Source organism: Pristiophorus japonicus, chromosome 14 (assembly GCF_044704955.1).
Source record: "Pristiophorus japonicus isolate sPriJap1 chromosome 14, sPriJap1.hap1, whole genome shotgun sequence".
In the NCBI taxonomy this organism is placed as follows: domain Eukaryota; kingdom Metazoa; phylum Chordata; class Chondrichthyes; family Pristiophoridae; genus Pristiophorus; species Pristiophorus japonicus.
Genome location: NC_091990.1, coordinates 36,687,165 through 36,704,278, shown reverse-complemented (window position 1 = coordinate 36,704,278; position 17,114 = coordinate 36,687,165). Strand labels below are relative to the sequence as shown.

The 17,114-nt window shown below is 39.8% G+C and overlaps 1 protein-coding gene across 11 annotated transcripts in view; it reads left to right on the top strand.

Moving 5' to 3' along the window:
- The window catches only part of macf1a (microtubule actin crosslinking factor 1a), a 577,816-nt gene that overhangs the window by 158,177 nt on the left and 402,525 nt on the right, over positions 1–17,114 (top strand). The window contains exon 1 of one of the 11 annotated variants that reach the window (XM_070899168.1): positions 12,119–12,284. The exons of the other annotated variants lie outside the window; for them this stretch is intronic. Within the exon in view, the coding sequence (XP_070755269.1) occupies positions 12,194–12,284 (91 nt within the window). The 5' untranslated portion in view covers positions 12,119–12,193. Of the gene's footprint in view, positions 1–12,118; positions 12,285–17,114 lie in introns of those variants that run through there. 11 annotated transcript variants of the gene reach the window in all.

Sequence of the window (17,114 nt, the reverse complement as noted above, 5' to 3'; positions counted from 1 at the left end):
AGCAAGGGATGGGTGGAGGGCCAGTTAAGTTTGTATGAGTACAGATGTGCAGGGGTTGAGTAGGGAATGCAGAGTGATGGGGATGTGGTGAATGGCACAGCAGGATGAGGTTGAGTGTGGCTTTATAGCAACATTTTATGATCTACCAAGATCATTGAAAGATTTGCACCACTGCAGCTTGGTCCTCCTGAGGACATCTCTGCTTGTGCCCTCCTGTGCAATGTGCAACCAGGCTGCGTTGGTGTCCTGGGGAGGTCTCCTCCGCCCATTGAAAGGGAAGAGGACCTCCCTGCGTGCTATGACTCCCTCGAATGATGGGAGAGCCTGGATGCAGCATTGCTTTTCAGTGTTTGCAGCAGCTGAATGCTGCAGAACACTGACGGAAGATCTGTCAAAACCAATGTGTGCATGGTCCCTTTAAGGAAACCGACTGATGTATCAGACCGGCTTCCAGTTAATTGGCTGGGAACCTCGCGCGGCGGGCTTAACAAGCCCCATCAATGGAAGATTGGGTACAGAGGGCGGGATAGAGTCGGGAGTGGCTGTCCTACATGCCACCCATGCTGGTTGCACCCAACTCGCCACGGGCAGCAAAATCGCGGCCAATGAGTGGGGAGTTCGCAATCGATATAGATTATTACAATAGATTCCTTACCTCAGGTGATTATTGAGGGAAAAGTCAACAACATCAGTGAAAGAGGAATTGGGTAAGTATTTGACGAGGAAGAAATAAAAATAAATCGTGAAAGGGTGAGAAAATGTGATAGCTCCAATTTGAAGAGCTAGCACCAGCACAGGCAGGATGGGCATGGCCTCCTTCTGTACTATAATTTCTATGATACAGTTGGATACAATGGTTGGGAGAGTATAGAGTACTGGAAGATGAGTTGTATTGGGCCAAATGGCTCTTTCTTGTCCCTGAACTTCATTATGTTCTCTCATCCACTACTGTTAATGTGCAGTACAGTGAAACCTGTCTAAATGGACACTCCCAAAAAAAATAGCCACCTGCAAAAATAATGGACACTTACTGGGAAACCCAAATAACTTGCATGGTGAAATATAAAGAGGCACTTTGAAACCACGGACACTTGCAAATTAAGAATTATGAGCAGCCTTCAATGCATCAAGCCCTTTTACAACTTAAAACACAGGACATGCTGGTCAGCACAAGGTGGCCCTAGCTCTGGAATTGAATGCTTGAATGTCTATATCCCAGGGATATAGCGGTTTATCTGCTGCAATGGATGCTGCATAAAAAACTCTCCATTCTACTGAGTTTTTACAGAACATACAATGACCATTTTGAAAATAAAAACATCTGCAAAAAAGGGGCAGCTGATGCCAGTCTCTGGTATCTGAAATTTGCAGGATTCTCTGTATTTCCTGTTTCTGCTCTCTGCTTCCAATTGTAGTTTTGATTTCTGCTACCTTCCATGTACATCTGGGATTGCACCACTTCCCAGTAGTGTTCCCTGACACATGCTGAAGGAAAAAGCACTGTACATGTGCATGCATTGGATTTCTAGTAGGGAACTTGCAATTCATCATGGCTTGGAGGAAGTGATAACTTGGAAGCATTTTGCAAGGCGTAGTAAGGTATCTCTGCTCCGCTTCAAAAGGCTCCTCAAAACCTAACTCTTTGTTCTTGCTTTCAGTCATCATCCCAATCCTTCTCCCTCCATTTCTTGGTTCTGCTTATCTTCACCTCTGAAGTTCTTTGGGGTGTTTAATCATTTTATAAGCGCAGGCTGTTGTATAGGGAGGCAATAATGGGTTTTAGAAACAAAGGCTCAAGTGTGGGGTGCTGCAACATTCTTCTGTAACTTCGTTAATAATAATGTGTAAAAGCTTTACTTTTCTTTCCCAACCCCCTTCTGGAAGACACCTTCAACACTGCAGCACTCCCCCAGTACTGCACTGAAGTGTTATCCTACATTATGTGCCCACCCGGTCTCTGGACTGGAGCTTATGACTTGGAGCTATAACTTCTGCATTGGTGGCTGCCTTGACTGAAAAATCACTGGTGTGACTTTGCACAGATTTTTATGCTGGCTATCTTAGATGCATGATTCTTCGCTCAAAGTGTTTTGGGTTGAAGTTAAACCAATTATCTCAGTTTAGAATATTTTGTCATCTGTGGTAACTGTACCGGTCTCAGTCAAAGCGTAGCGTAACATGAGCGTAGCTCTGATTCTCTGGCTAGCTTCAACACTACACCAAGAAATATGGCCAAAGGTCAGAGCTTCAGAATCCAAATCCTTTAATAATGTAGTGTGAAAAATCACTGTACTTCTGGGAAGGTTTAATACAGCAGGAGGTTTGTTTTTAATCACTAATATTACAGACAGTGTAAACTAAAATGGATGCTTGGCTGTTGCTGGTTTTCTCTTTGGTTTTGCTTTCTTTTTGTTCTTTTCTGTCCAATCGGAAAACTGCCATCTGTGGCTGGAGTACTTCATGACATCTACTGTGTCCAGAATGAAACTAGCTCCAACCAATACAGTAACCATACTTAAAACCAAACTGATTTTCTTAGATTGAGATAAAGGAACTCGTCTTTATTAAAAAAATATATATTGCCAATGCAAACCACAAGACAAAAAAAGGTTATTCACAAAATAATTAATTCAGAATGACAAGATCTGATGCTGCTTAGGCTATCTTGCCCTTTTTATTTTTCATATACTTCTGACTGCAGAGGCTTAGACTGTTCTCGTAGGTGAACCACATGTCCCATGTGTTTACACATGCCTTAATATGATTATTTTGATAACACACCCAGGATAATGAACAGAAAATCTTTTTTTAGATTTGCTTCAGCTATTAGGTCTTTGCTGTGCCTCCACAGGATCCTTCTCACATTTTCAAGAAATAACAGTCACCTAATTTATGGTTACATTAGATCTTAGACTAAGATGCTCAGATGAGGAAAACAATAAGTGGTTTGTAATTTTTTCACTAATCAATTTTTTTTCATTAACTTTTGTACATGTTCTTGTTTTCTTGAATTCTTACCACTACAGGAACTACCTAACCTGACCTCATCCACGTTGACTTCCCAATTTCAACAGTCCAGGCTAATAAATTCAAAAGGAGCTGCCAGTCAAACACGTGACTGAACAAAACAGACAGTATATTTGTTTTGTGTTTGAAATATATGTTTTGGCTTCACCCTCAAACTAACTACCTGGAGACAACTGAACATTTAGTCTTCACAGCATTTGTATTGATTTAGTCTGGGACTTGCCTTGGAAATAGTGGATGCATTGACAGTCATTTTCCAACATTCCATAGACTCTGGATCAGTTCCTATGGAGTGGAGGGTAGCCACTGTAACCCCACTTTTTAAAAAAGGAGGGAGAGAGAAAACAGGGAATTATAGACCAGTCAGCCTGACATCGGTAGTGGGTAAAATAATGGAATCAATTATTAAGGATGTCATAGCAGTGCATTTAGAAAGAGGTGACATGATAGGTCCAAGTCAGCATGGATTTGTGAAAAGGAAATCATGCTGGACAAATCTTCTGGAATTTTTTGAGGATGTTTCCAGTAGAGTGGACAAGGGAGAACCAGTTGATGATGTGTATTTGGACTTTCAGAAGGCTTTCGACAAGGTCCCACACAAGAGATTAATGTGCAAAGTTAAAGCACATAGGATTGGGGGTAGTGTGCTGACGTGGATTGAGAACTGGTTGGCAGACAGGAAGCAAAGAGTAGGAGTAAATGGGTACGTTTCAGAATGACAGGCAGTGACTAGTGGGTTACCGCAAGGTTCTGTGCTGGGGCCCCAGCTGTTTACATTGTACATTAATGATTTAGACGAGGGGATTAAATGTAGTATCTCCAAATTTGCGGATGACACTAAGTTGGGTGGCAGTGTGAGCTGTGAGGAGGATGCTATGAGACTGCAGAGTGACTTGGATAGGTTAGGTGAGTGGGCAAATGCATGGCAGATGAAGTATAATGTGGATAAATGTGAGGTTATCCACTTTGGTGGTAAAAACAGAGAGACAGACTATTATCTGAATGGTGACAGATTAGGAAAAGGGAAGGTGCAACGAGACCTGGGTGTCATGGTACATCAGTCATTGAAGGTTGGCATGCAGGTACAGCAGGCGGTTAAGAAAGCAAATGGCATGTTGGCCTTCATAGCGAGGGGATTTGAGTACAGGGACAGGGAGGTGTTGCTACAGTTGTACAGAGCCTTGGTGAGGCTACACCTGGTGGAGTATTGCGTACAGTTTTGGTCTCCTAACTTGTGGAAGGACATTCTTGCTATTGAGGGAGTGCAGCGAAGGTTCACCAGCCTGATTCCCGGGAAGGCGGGACTGACATATCAAGAAAGACTGGATCAACTGGGCTTGTATTCACTGGAGTTCAGAAGAATGAGAGGGGATCTCATAGAAACGTTTAAAATTCTGATGGGTTTAGACAGGTTAGATGCAGGAAGAATGTTCCTAATGTTGGGGAAGTCCAGAACCAGGGGTCACAGTCTGAGGATAAGGGGTAAGCCATTTAGGACCGAGATGAGGAGAAACTTCTTCACCCAGAGAGTGGTGAACCTGTGGAATTCTCTACCACAGAAAGTTGTTGAGGCCAATTCACTAAATATATTCAAAAAGGAGTTAGATGTAGTCCTTACTACTAGGGGGATCAAGGGGTATGGCGAGAAAGCAGGAATATGGGGTACTGAAGTTGCATGTTCGAAGGGCCGAATGGCCGCCTACTGCACCTATTTTCTATGTTTCCATGTTTCTAACTGCAGCTGGCTTTTAACTCCTTATGTTTCATGACTGGTGAAATTAGAGAAAAATGCTTAATTTTTGTCACAAGGTCAGCCTTCCAAACTCCAACCTATAACTTCTAGGTTTGTTTATAATCTCTTCTGACCACTCAACTACACCTCTCGGTCCACAGTCAATTGATATAATGACATTTTTTACTCAGCCGCTGTACTCTTCATTTCAAAACTGTTATCGCCTCTTCAACGAATTTAACCTCAAGATGTTCAACCTCAACCTTTCCAACTATCTCTCCACTGACATGCTGTTCCTCTGAGACATCATCTGTAGTGCAGGGTTAGCTTCCATATGTATGCTAATGACATCAAACTGAACCCTGTAACCACTTCTGTGCTGACAGAGTTGTCGATGAGTCAAAAATTCCTTCAACTGAACTTTGGAAGACATTTTCAGCTTCTGCCGTGAGCTCTAGCATGCGGCTAACTCCATTTTCCCCCTTCCTGGCCACCTGCTTAGGCTGAACCAGAGCAAGCAAATCAAGGGGGCCCTGAACTGAGCTTCAAAGTTCACATCCTACCTTTCACCAAGACTGCCAATTCCACATCACCTGTCTCTGTCCCTCCTTCAGCCCCACCACTACTAAAACCCATATCCATAATTTTGTCACCTCTAGATTGGATTTCTCAAATGTCCTCCTAGCTGACCTCTCATTCTTAACCCTGCATAAACTCCAAAACTTTGCTTCACATGTCATATCCCATACTAGGAGCCACTTGCCCATAATTCCAGTACTCATTGAGCTACATTGGCTTCCTGTCCCAGAGGACGTTGAATTTAAAATTCTTCTCTTCAAATCCCTTATGTTATCTCCTGCACCTCAGGCCTTCGACTCAACTACTGTGCAACCTGCCCCCCTTTGCCCCACAGAGCTATCAGCAGCCTCAGCCCTGCTCCCAAAACCCTTGCACCTTCCACCTCTCTCTTTCTCTCTCTCTCTCTCTCTCTATTAAAAACCTGCTCAAAACTAATCTTTTCACAACCAGCTTTTTGTCAACTTTCCGCCATGGCTTGACACATGTTTCTGCATATATTCTTTATATCTTCAGATACTCTCTTGGTCAGTTTTCCACCTTCCACCCTCTGTAAAATTCAGCTCATTAAAAACTCTGCTGTCGACAAGCTAACTCGCACCAAGCCCCATTCACCCATCACACCTGTGCTTGCTGACCTACAATGGCTTCCAGTCCGACTGCTTCGATTTAAACTTTTTTCCTTGTGTTCAAAAACCCTCCATAGCCCCTTCTCTCCCTATCTCTCTAACCTCTTCCAGCTCTACAACATTCTGATATCTCTCCGCTCCTCCAATTCTGGCCTCTTTGCATCCTGTGTTCCATCACCCCACCATTGGCGGCTGTGCCTTCAGCTGCCTAGGTCCCAAGTTTTGTCATTTTTTCCCTCAACCTTTCCACCTCTGCTTGTTCAAGTTGCTCCTTAAAATCTGCCTCTTTGACCCAGCTTTTGGTCATTTGTCCTAATACCTTTGTGGCTTGGTGTCAAATTTTGTTTGAAAATACTCCTACACAGTACCTTGGAACATTTAACTATGTTAAAGGCACCATTGAAATGCAAGTTGTTGTTCCTTCCTCTGCAAAGTAGCGTGCGTTTTGTCTGTGCTACAAGTACAATATAAATGCAAGTTGTTGTCGACTATGTTTTAACTTCTGCAAGGGGAAAGGACGGTAAGGGTAGTTAATTATAACATAACTCTGAACATAATACAAAGCAGACCACAAAAACTCAGGAAATAAACTGTATTAGATGTCAAGTTTTTAACTTTGTTGATCTTCTAGTGGATAATCAACCTCCCTGTGGTGCTGGTAAATGGAAAATTTGGATTATGACCTAATCTAGAGTGCCTGAAGTCAGTTAACACCAATACGTCAGCTGCTGACTGCAGCAGCAAATAAAGACAAAGTCCCTGTGCTCTCAGTAAACTTGCAAGGATCTAATGGGTTCAACTAAAACTAAAACTACATTGTTTTTAAAAAGTTATTTTTTCAAAAACTGCTAAAGTACCGGAAATCTCTGCACACAGGAAGCCTCCGTGGTTATTCACTTGAAGAGCTGAAACATTTCTCTTATTTTAAGTGGTACAGCAGCAACATCAGCAGAAAGGAATTTATTGCAGCCAGTTCCTAGTTTCTAGGGAGGAGTGTTGGAAGGAGAAATGCCAGTACCCAGCTCTTCCTTGCTAGGGCCTGTGCTCTTTGTTATTGGGCATTTTCTCAGCATTGCTAGCGTCTGGTACTTTCACAGTCGTAACCCAGGCAAAGAAGGTGAGTATTCTCCACCTGGTTATGCATAATTCAGCCTGGAGCAGGAGTTGAATCTTTCAAATAAACTTTTAATCTTGACTGCATGATGTTTGCTTCCCTGTATTCCATTTAAGAAGTTGGTCCGGCACTTAACAGTGAATTACTAATTGTGAATTGAGATGACCAAAAGTTCCTATTCTTTCCTCTCTTTGGGATAGGGTTGTATGCCCTGTTTAATGTAACTAATTTGGTTAAAATTGCACTTTTGTTTTGTGGAGCAAATTAGTGCAAGGATGAAAATCCTCCCATCAATTTTACTCCATTTTTTAAAAAAAATAGTGTGGGTACAGCTTAGAAAAATCATCACATTGTTTGTTTACTAAAATTATCAACAGGAGGAATTACACTTTGAATGATAAATTATTGAAAATTCAGATCTACTGCGCATCCTTAACAGTTTTTAAAGATCAATCAATAGTTTTCTTAAATGCTTTATAAAGTAATTGAGGTCAGTTCGGATGCAATTCCGTTGCTAACATTGTTAACAAAAGCAAAGTTAATGTTGAAAATAATTAATTTGTAAAAGTGACCTCTGGGGAAAGAACTGGGATTAACATTTGACACCTTTCCTTTCCCATCCTTTCTTAATAAAAAAAAGTTAGACAATCAGTACTGCTGATGTCAATTGAAAGAATGGCTTGTAGGAGTGGCTGAGCCCAAGAAATTGAGAAAACTGGATTAAATGAACACAATTGAACCTGAAGCATTCTGGGTTCATAGTGGTATGAATTGACGCACTGCCAAAATCAATAAACCTGAAAGCTAATACCCATGTTGGCATCATGAGGATTTCCTGTTTCTACAATTAATTAAACAGAAGTAGACATACAAAAACAAACAAGTGTTCAAGTATTGATTTTATTTGAAATGGATTTGATATTAAAAGAGGATCCTGAATCAACAGCATTGGGTGTCCATGTTGTGGTATTGATATTTTTTTTACAAGACTTGGGTGCTCAACATTTATTGTGGCCTAACTGTTGAGAATTACCTCCTTTCATTTCTACTTTGACTATACATTTGGATGCTCAATAACGTCTGTCATTGAACAAAACATTAATGATTGAGAGCCTGCTTGGCCCTACCTCCCCAAAACCACATGCACTTGGTTAATTTTTGTGATATTTGATTATTTGGGGTTGTCCAATATACTGAAACAAATTTCTGAAAAATGGAACTCACAGCAGGTTTAGTAATCAGTCGTTTGAAACCATTGGAAAGTGATCATTAAGAAATGTAAAATTTTGTTAAACAGAATAAAGATACTTCCTAGTTCACCACTGCCATTTATCACTCCTTGAAGACTGTCAGTAGCATGTATCCTCTTTAATGGGGCCTGTGAATACATTCTAGGCTATGGACTTTTAAAATTCTGCTGTCAGCATAGCTCCATCAGTCTATCTCCAGGGAGAAACCAAGTGGTGCAAGCTGATCCATTTCTACAAAATAGTTGAACTCGCAACACTACATAGCATAAAACCAGCAGAGACAAGACATGCAAGTTCAAGGAATGAGTGGCTCAGGACCATAAATTTAATCTTCTGGTTGGTGTGAAGTAACCCTACTATGCAACACTTCTTTAATACAACTCCATTGAAATTGATTTAAGTAATGTGTTTTTTTTGCTTGGTTGGCATTAGCGTAAAGGATGATTAGGTTCATAATGATGGAAAAGCAGGAGAATTGTCTTCAACACATATTTTGTGTATTCATAGTAACTCCCATTTTGTCTTTGCCACGTATGTATTAATATAATGAGCTGGGTAGCCTGATAGCCGCAATGCAAGATGAGGGAATCACGAGTTAAGATGGCAGCTGTAACTATGATTTGTATTTTGGCTTAATCACTTTCTTTGAGGAGAGATGGAAAACGGAAAACGGATTCATCCGTGGTCCCATCCCACACTCACCAAAGGGAACCATCTGTTGCAGTCATTGTGATCTAGCCTCCAAGTTTATGAGGATAAAAATGAAAGTGAAGTCAGATGTGTCTTTAAAAAAAGGAATCAATTGACCGTGACTTGAAAACATACAAACTTAGAAATACCAGGGATTTCTATTTATGCTGAACTCGTCCTATTTCTCAAGATTTCTCCAAGATAGCCAATAGCAGTTTTATCTCGTAGCTATCAATGGGACCTCAATAATTGCACATGAGGCACGAGTTACTATTTTAGCAATGTTTTTCCTGCACCATGGACAATGACTGTGACAGTAAGGCAATTTGTTGCCTGTTGTCTGTCATAGGAAATTCCCTTTTGTTTTCAACCTCTGCTTCCTGAAAAACAAATAGATTGTGGATAAACAGCAAGACAAAATCTTAAATTGTTCCCCATTAATTGATACATTATTCCTACTCTGTGGAATTTGAAGCCAGTGTTTTTGCGTTGAATGTTACAAGAGGATGAGAAAAGTGTACATCGGTGAATGTTGCTCAATTGAAACTCAATTAAACAATATAACTTTATTGCTCTGGTTCTTGGAGAGTTAAGCTGGTACTGCAGTAGCTTGGAGAATTATATGTTGTGTTTATATTTTTGTCTTTTATGTACAATAAAATTTTTTGTTTACCACCGTGAAGAAGTAGTACTGTATTAAGACTTCTGGAAATTAGATCCAATCAGAGATCTGACATGCTTCATCAGAATGTTGGTTTTAACACTGAAAATTTGGTGGCATTTCTGAAATATATCCAAAAATATCAAAATTAAAACTTTACATTTTAAGGGGGAGTTCGATAAGTACATGGGGGAGGAAGGAATAGAAGGATATGCAGATAGGGTTAGGTGAAGTTGGGTGGAATGAAGCTCGTGTGGAGCATTAACAGCGGCACAGACCAGTTGGGCCGAATGGGCTGTAATTCTATGTAATGTACATTTTCTTATACTATCCTACTATGTAAAACAGGCTTGTGTTCTTTGCCGATTACAAATTATTGGCTTAGTAGATTAAAAAAAAATCTTTCAAAATCTAGAAAGAAGTATACAATAGCATTAAACTTAATTTTAAAAATAAATAGCATAATAAAGCAATGCAGTGGAATAGTGGGATGCAAGTTGCATATGATTCCTTGCATGGATCCTGCCAAATTTTAGCTTGGCCGAAAAGGGGAGACAGTCGGAAAATGAAAGCCGAGTCCTGCTTTGGTGCTTACAGGTGTTTGCCTTTTTGGGTAGGATAGTTAAATAATTTTAGAAAAGTTGTAAACATTTTTTCTAAAAGTGCCCTTGTTTGGGTCAAAGTAGAATGGAATTAGCTTTCAAGTTTGATATTAAATTTAGTCCCAAGTTTAAGGAGTTGCTAATGAAGTTGGTCCAGTGAATGTAATGACAGTTTATTAAAAGGGGCATTAAAGATGATTCTGAAAGCAGCAGGCCAGTGGGATTGGCATTTGTAATGGGTCAAACATTGAAGAGCATCCTGAAAGAATGGCGGGGTACCTGGAGAAAAATGAAATGAGGGAGTTAGCAAAGCCGTTTAAGATGGTAATCATGTCTCAGGCCATTTCTTTGCTATGCTAATGCTTTGTTAAAATCTGTAAAATTCGGTACATAATTTCTTCAGTTTGCCTAATGGATAGATTTTAGGAAAGCTTTTGGCAACATGCATTACAGGAGATTGTCCCACAAAATAGAAAGGTACAGAATGGGGTACAGCAGGGAGAAAGTCCTGAGTGGATCAGACATTGCTTCAATTGGAGGAAGCAAAGGATAGTTGTATATGGTGCTATATCAGAATGGAAAAAGGGTGGTTAAATGTGTTGCCTCAGACATTTGTTCTGGGGCCATTATTATTTATATTGTACATCAATATTTGGAAATGGGAACACAAGTGAAGTCCAAATTTGCTAAATATGGGAAATTGATTGGGGAGGGGGGGCGCGGTGGTGACTGAAAATAATCAGGAAGAAAAAGATTGAATACAGAGTGATCCGGAAGGATTGGGAAATTGACCTGATAAATTGCAGATTTTGATTATATGAACAAGTGCCAGGTGATGAGACAGAAAAGGGGGAACAAGCAGAGGGGAATGTAAGTTGAAGTGGTAAACTACAGGACACAACACACGAGAGGGATCTGAAAGGTAACCATCAGCACCGTGTGATGCATAAATAAAGAATGCAATCCAGATTTTAGGATGGGGGAAAAAAAATCCCATGTGGTACTAACAGCATGTTTTAGGTGACGGCACCATGCTCCTTTTATTCGTGTTTAAATGACTCAATTAGATTCGCTGCTACAGTGTTTCTGTGAATCACTTTCAGCTTTGAGGAAATGACGTTAGACTGCCATGTTTTAAGGAGGTTGCTGTAAGCAGTGTACTTGAAGCAGTGCAGCACAGATACTGCAGCAATAGCAGGTGAATACATCAGAGAAGTTAGAAAATTATAGCCATGCCAGATTAAAGGCTCGCTGCCTAATACACAAGCTGCAAAAGATATTTATAGCCCTGAGCAGTTTATGTCTGTGTTATCAGTACGAAGCAAGAAAAAAGGGAAATGGTTGCAGCCTGTGTACATTCCAGTACCTTGTGCGTGTCTGATTCAGCTCAGTAATGTGGGTCACTGGAAAATTAATTACTGGAGAAGAACGAAGATGTATCAGCTCGCTCTTTTGAGTTTTAATTTGACTGCAATTTATTTGGCAACTGGACGACTGAACAAGCCTTGCTGGGATTTGTAAGCCAGTGCAATAACTGTAGGAATGTACAGATACAAGCAGCAGTTTGTTGCCCTATACTTAGCGACTTGATCTCCTCTTCACCTCTGCTGCTATAATTTCAACTGGTCTCAGTCCATCCATAGGACATTTTGTTTGTAACCTTTGGATTCAAAGTTTCAATATCTCCAGCCGACATTAATGACATTCAGCCTCAAGTGGACTCCTTCTGAGTTTGGCAGTTTGCAAAGGCTGTTAAGGTAGTTTAATCAGAAGAGAAGTGGGAGAGATCCTTATTGAAGCTTTCAGGAAGTTGGCGGTTTATGACCTCGTATACCACACTCTTGGCTTCTTGCATCATAACTGCATTCTCTTGCTTTAAAGCCTCAAGCTTGTAGGACGACTACAAAGCATAATGTCAGCAGCGCGTGTTGGTAAGATGTGGGACCTCTACAGTAATGACAGAGAGCTAAATGCAAGCCTGGTCTCCTTGATGTGTTGCATGGGTCAGTATGATGCTTTCATTCTGTTTCTACTGTAGTTACAGTAATACTGCACTCAAGACTGCTAGTTTTCTTTAATTGCTGGAAAAAATAATAATGTATACCATTGTCAAGCTTGGATAGTTTCAAATGAGAACATTTTGTTTGCAGTGGCAGCAGTAGTAAGTTGGTAATGTTTTTTCTCCTCTCTCTTTCTTCTTCCCCCCCCCCCCTCCCCTCCCCCCGTCAGATTAAAGACAGTATGTGCATAAATGAAGACTCATGAAGCTGTTCGACAACTATTTGGATGCTATTGATTTCAGAACCTTAAAGTTTTTTAACTAATATTTTGGCCCCATGAATTTAATATGTTGGGAATTTTCAAGATGGCTGCCAGGCCTCTGAAAAGATATGGTAGAGCTCGCAAGATGTGCTCTCTGTTCTCGTACCAACATTCTGCATTCTAGTGCTAATATTATGTGTTTAAATGCTCTAGTAATTACTAGACCATGTGGTATTCAAATATCACATGTAACAGAATAGTGCAATACGATTTTTATTCTCATCAAAGCTAATATAATTCGCTCATGGAAATTGTATTTCATATTTTGCTGTTTTTTTTATTGGGTGAGTGTTTGGAAAATGTAACGCATTGTGTTGTGATGCATGGATGAGTTCCACACATATTTGAGTCTGCAATTTCTCTAAAGCGGGTGGTGAATTTCTTACCATCTGGCAGCTTGTGATTGGCGCAAGCCATGACTTAGAGGGGAAGTGAAAAATGTAAGAATTAATAGTTCTGTTCTTTTTTTGCATCACTTGCCAGTTACATGGCAGCTTTAGAGTTAAATACCTGCCCACCTTCTTAGATGGGATATGGTACAGGAGGCAAACAAACTTATTGAAGGAAATATACTTTTTAACTAACAAGCGTGGCAGGCTAGTGTAATTATTTTTTTAAATCATACTTGTATCTAATTTATTTTTGATACCAATCTTTATGTACTATTTTGTTTAGAATATACTCACCAGTTTAGCATTCTCCTTATAATGTCTAATAACAGATTTCTCATGGTGTTCACCATGAGAGGACATTGAATCACCACAGAAATTGGCCTATATTTCTGAGTATTCCATGGTTACTTTAACTGATGAATAAATTTGCCTTGTTTTGGCTTTCACTTTATACTGAGTATGCTCATGGTAAGACTCAATTTGCGAGCCTCAGAAGCCTTATCCTTGGGTGGGTCTAAACCATCGTACAAGTTGAGGCCAGACTGAAAACCAGACAGAAAAGTGATTTTTATTTTACGTTTCCAATAGTAAATTTGGGTGGGAAGAGCATGCAGCAAGCTACTATCAATTTGACTGTAAAAGTTAAACTGTAGTAACTCTGCCACTCTTTCTATAGATATTTATATTTATTTAGTGGCACAGTTACTACAGTTTGATTTTTACACACCTAAAAATCACTTTACACAGGCTACATATAATGGCAGGTGACTGAGCGTGTACGGTATTGGAACTGCCTGCCTCGGCTGTTACATGTTGCTGCTTTGACTAAAGGTGTCAACTGTGGTTCAGTGGGTAGCACTCACGCCTCTGAGTTAGAAGGTTGTGGATTCAAGTCCCAGTCCAGCGATTTGAGCACAAAATCTCCCTAGTCAGAGGTGCCGCCTTTCGAATGAGACGTTAGACGTCTGCCCTCCCAGGTGGATGTAAAAGATCCCATGGCACTATTTTGAAGAAAAGCAGGGGTTCTCCTCAGTGTCCTGGCCAATATTTATTCCTCAACTGACATCATTAAAACATTTGGTCATTATTACAATGCTGTTTGCAGAACCTTGCTGTGCACAAATTGGTTGCAGTGTTTCCTACATTGCAACAATTACTATACTTCTTTGGCTGTGAAGCACTTTGGGACATCCAAAGGTAGTGAAAGGTGCTATATAATTGCAGGTGTCTGTCTTACTTTCTTGGCTAGGACCATGTGCCATAATCACTTCTGATAGATTAGGAATTTCATCATCATTGTAACTATACCAGGTGAATAATACAATTTTTATGCTGGTAATATATAAATACCTTAAATTGCTCCAACCTGACATTCTCAAACCTGATAATTGAAGAAGAAAAAAATGTATGACCACATTTTTTCTCTCCATTCTGTTTTCCAATGTGTACACCAATTGCAGGCAAAAAGTCAGGTTGCCAGCCTGATCCTAGCTCTCTGCAGATACCACTCAGTGATAACTCTTGTGTATGGTTTCCCCTTTCCCTGAGAGATTAGGTCTGTTCCCCACTGAGCGCATTAATTTTACAGTTGAAATTGGGAATCCATTGACGCTATGCATTGGTGTTCTCGTGAATGAAAATAATTTTAACTGAAAATGGTAAATTCATCTTTGCTCAAAGTTTTGTGCTCGTTAACTTTCGCATTAAGATGCTGCGTCTTCAAAGTTTCATAACAGAACATTTTACTGAGATAATAAATTTAGGACATTGAATAAGGTTTGTTTATTTGTTTCCTGTATCTAAGGCTACTACTTGTGTATCAGTGCAGGAGGTGTACAGAGACATGAAAGCAGCAGTTGGCAATCTGACATCCAAGCAATAAAACAAGAGTTGTGAGACCACCTCTGGTTGGTAACCTCACAGCGCTTGGGCTTCTCATCAGGTGTACTGTAGCTCCAGGCCAGTTCAGAACCACATTTTGAAGGTGCCCAGTTGGGCTGTTATGTCTCCTGAGAACTTTATCAATTAGCTTTTAACACCATGAGAACAATGCTGGCAGAAACATACTCTTGTAATGTTAAAACTAATCTGGGAGGTCGGTGGTTGGGGATGGGGAGGGCAAGAGGAGCTCTGTGAATGTGTTGAAATCTGTGCGTATCGCTTTTGTCGTTGAGCTGTGTGTCCAGAAATAAAGAAAAGTCATCAGTATAACAAGTATGTGAGCTGCGTAATACAGTGCACAGTCTGAGATTGGTTGTAAAAGACTAGTAATAGCTGCCTAATTTATATGGCAGTAATTCCATTATTTGAAGTGGATGGGTTGACATTACTGAAATTGCCGTACAAAATGGGGGAATATCTGAACTTGGTTGTAAAAGACGAGTGCAGCATTTTAGTATTCTGCAGTGCATATAAAAATGTAATTACATTCAAATTTTACTGCAGAAACATTTTATTTCTGCAACTGTTTTGTCATGAGGGCACCGTTACTTGGTGCTTTTTGTGAAAAGATAATTTGCAGTTATTTTTTTGAAATGTTTTTTTTACAGAAAATGTTTTGCAGTATAATTTTTAGTGTTAATGTGGCTGGCAGTATCTTTCCATGAGTGCAGCTCTTGCAGTCAATCTTACCTCATCATTGGAAATAGGTTTAAGCATGATGTTCCATCTGAACATCCAACAAATGGGAACTTTCCCTAAAATCAAAAAACATTGCTTTTGCAATTTTGATTAATTAACCAGCTCAGAATCCGTATCTCTCATTTTAACTTCCTATATAGTAACCATACTAAATATGATTCCGGATTTCAATTTCTCCTTCCCATCCCTCACTTTTTGAATTTATTTACTACTTCCCACTTTTCAGATTTCCATTAACCATTCTCCAGCCCAGAAGACATAAAACTTGTTCTGAGATTTCTGTCAATTTAGTTGGACTGGGCATTAAAGATGTATGGTCAGAACTATAGGTGACTCATACTTTAAAAAAAAAAGATTCCCTGCTGAGCGACCACTTGAAATGGGCGAAGTCGTGGCTTTGCAGTTAGGGAATTGTGAGTTTCAGCATGCCTGCAACCACCCTCTGGTCAGTACAGTGAGTGCCATCAGCTGTGCTATTATTCTGTACTCTGTGTTTTAACTTTAAAATACCATGTTGGTTTAACCATATCTTCAGTCTTTCATTGTTAATTTTGTGATGCTACTAATGTTCTTTATCGAAGTATGTAAAATTATGATTAGTGGTTTTAGTAGATTTAATAATCATCATCAGTTAGATCCTCAGAGTGAAATAATCTGTTACAAGCTGTATACCTGAGTTATTGCCTTACATGAGAAATACTAGGAAGTACAGGCAGAGTACATACATGTGTGGGATCACAGTCCTGAGCCAGGAGTTTGGAAGATTGCACTTTCACATGGTAATCTCCTGCCAAATATGCAAGAATTACTCGACCTTGGGGACCAAATGCAGGAGAATTGCTTGGCCTTTGATCTGTCAAAAAAGGATGTTTTTGTTGGATCTAATAGTCTATTGCTTTCCCTAAAAACTCTTGTTATAAATTTGGTGGGTTTTAACACTCTATAAAAAAAAAAAAAAATGCTTTATTTAACTTTGATTTTTAAAAAAATGAATTGGCGGCCCATTGAAAAGTTCTATTCAGATATAATTGTAAGAGTATGACCTATACTGGCTCTCACTTTTTAAAAAAAAAAGTCCTGTATGTCATAGTTGTAAAACAGAAAAAATATTTTACGGTGACTTGCCTCTTGATCAAGCCTGCCGTTTGCTGGATTTTTGAGGCTAGATATCTAAGGATGCGTTAGATGCAAAGTAAAGTTGCTTCTATTCTTCCTTAAGACTCTAACCTTAGAAGAACCCCCCAACTGTGCTCGTGGGATACTTCACAACAACAACTTGTATTTATATAGCACCTTAAACATAGTAAAACAACCCAAGGCACTTAACAGGAGTATTATGAGACACAAAAATTGATACTGAACCACATAAGGAGAAACTAGGGCAGGCTTGGTCAAGGAGATGGGTTTTAAGGAGGAAAGAGAGGCAGGGATGCGGGTGTGAAAAAGAGAGAGAGAGAGTGTGTGCATGTGGGGTTGGGG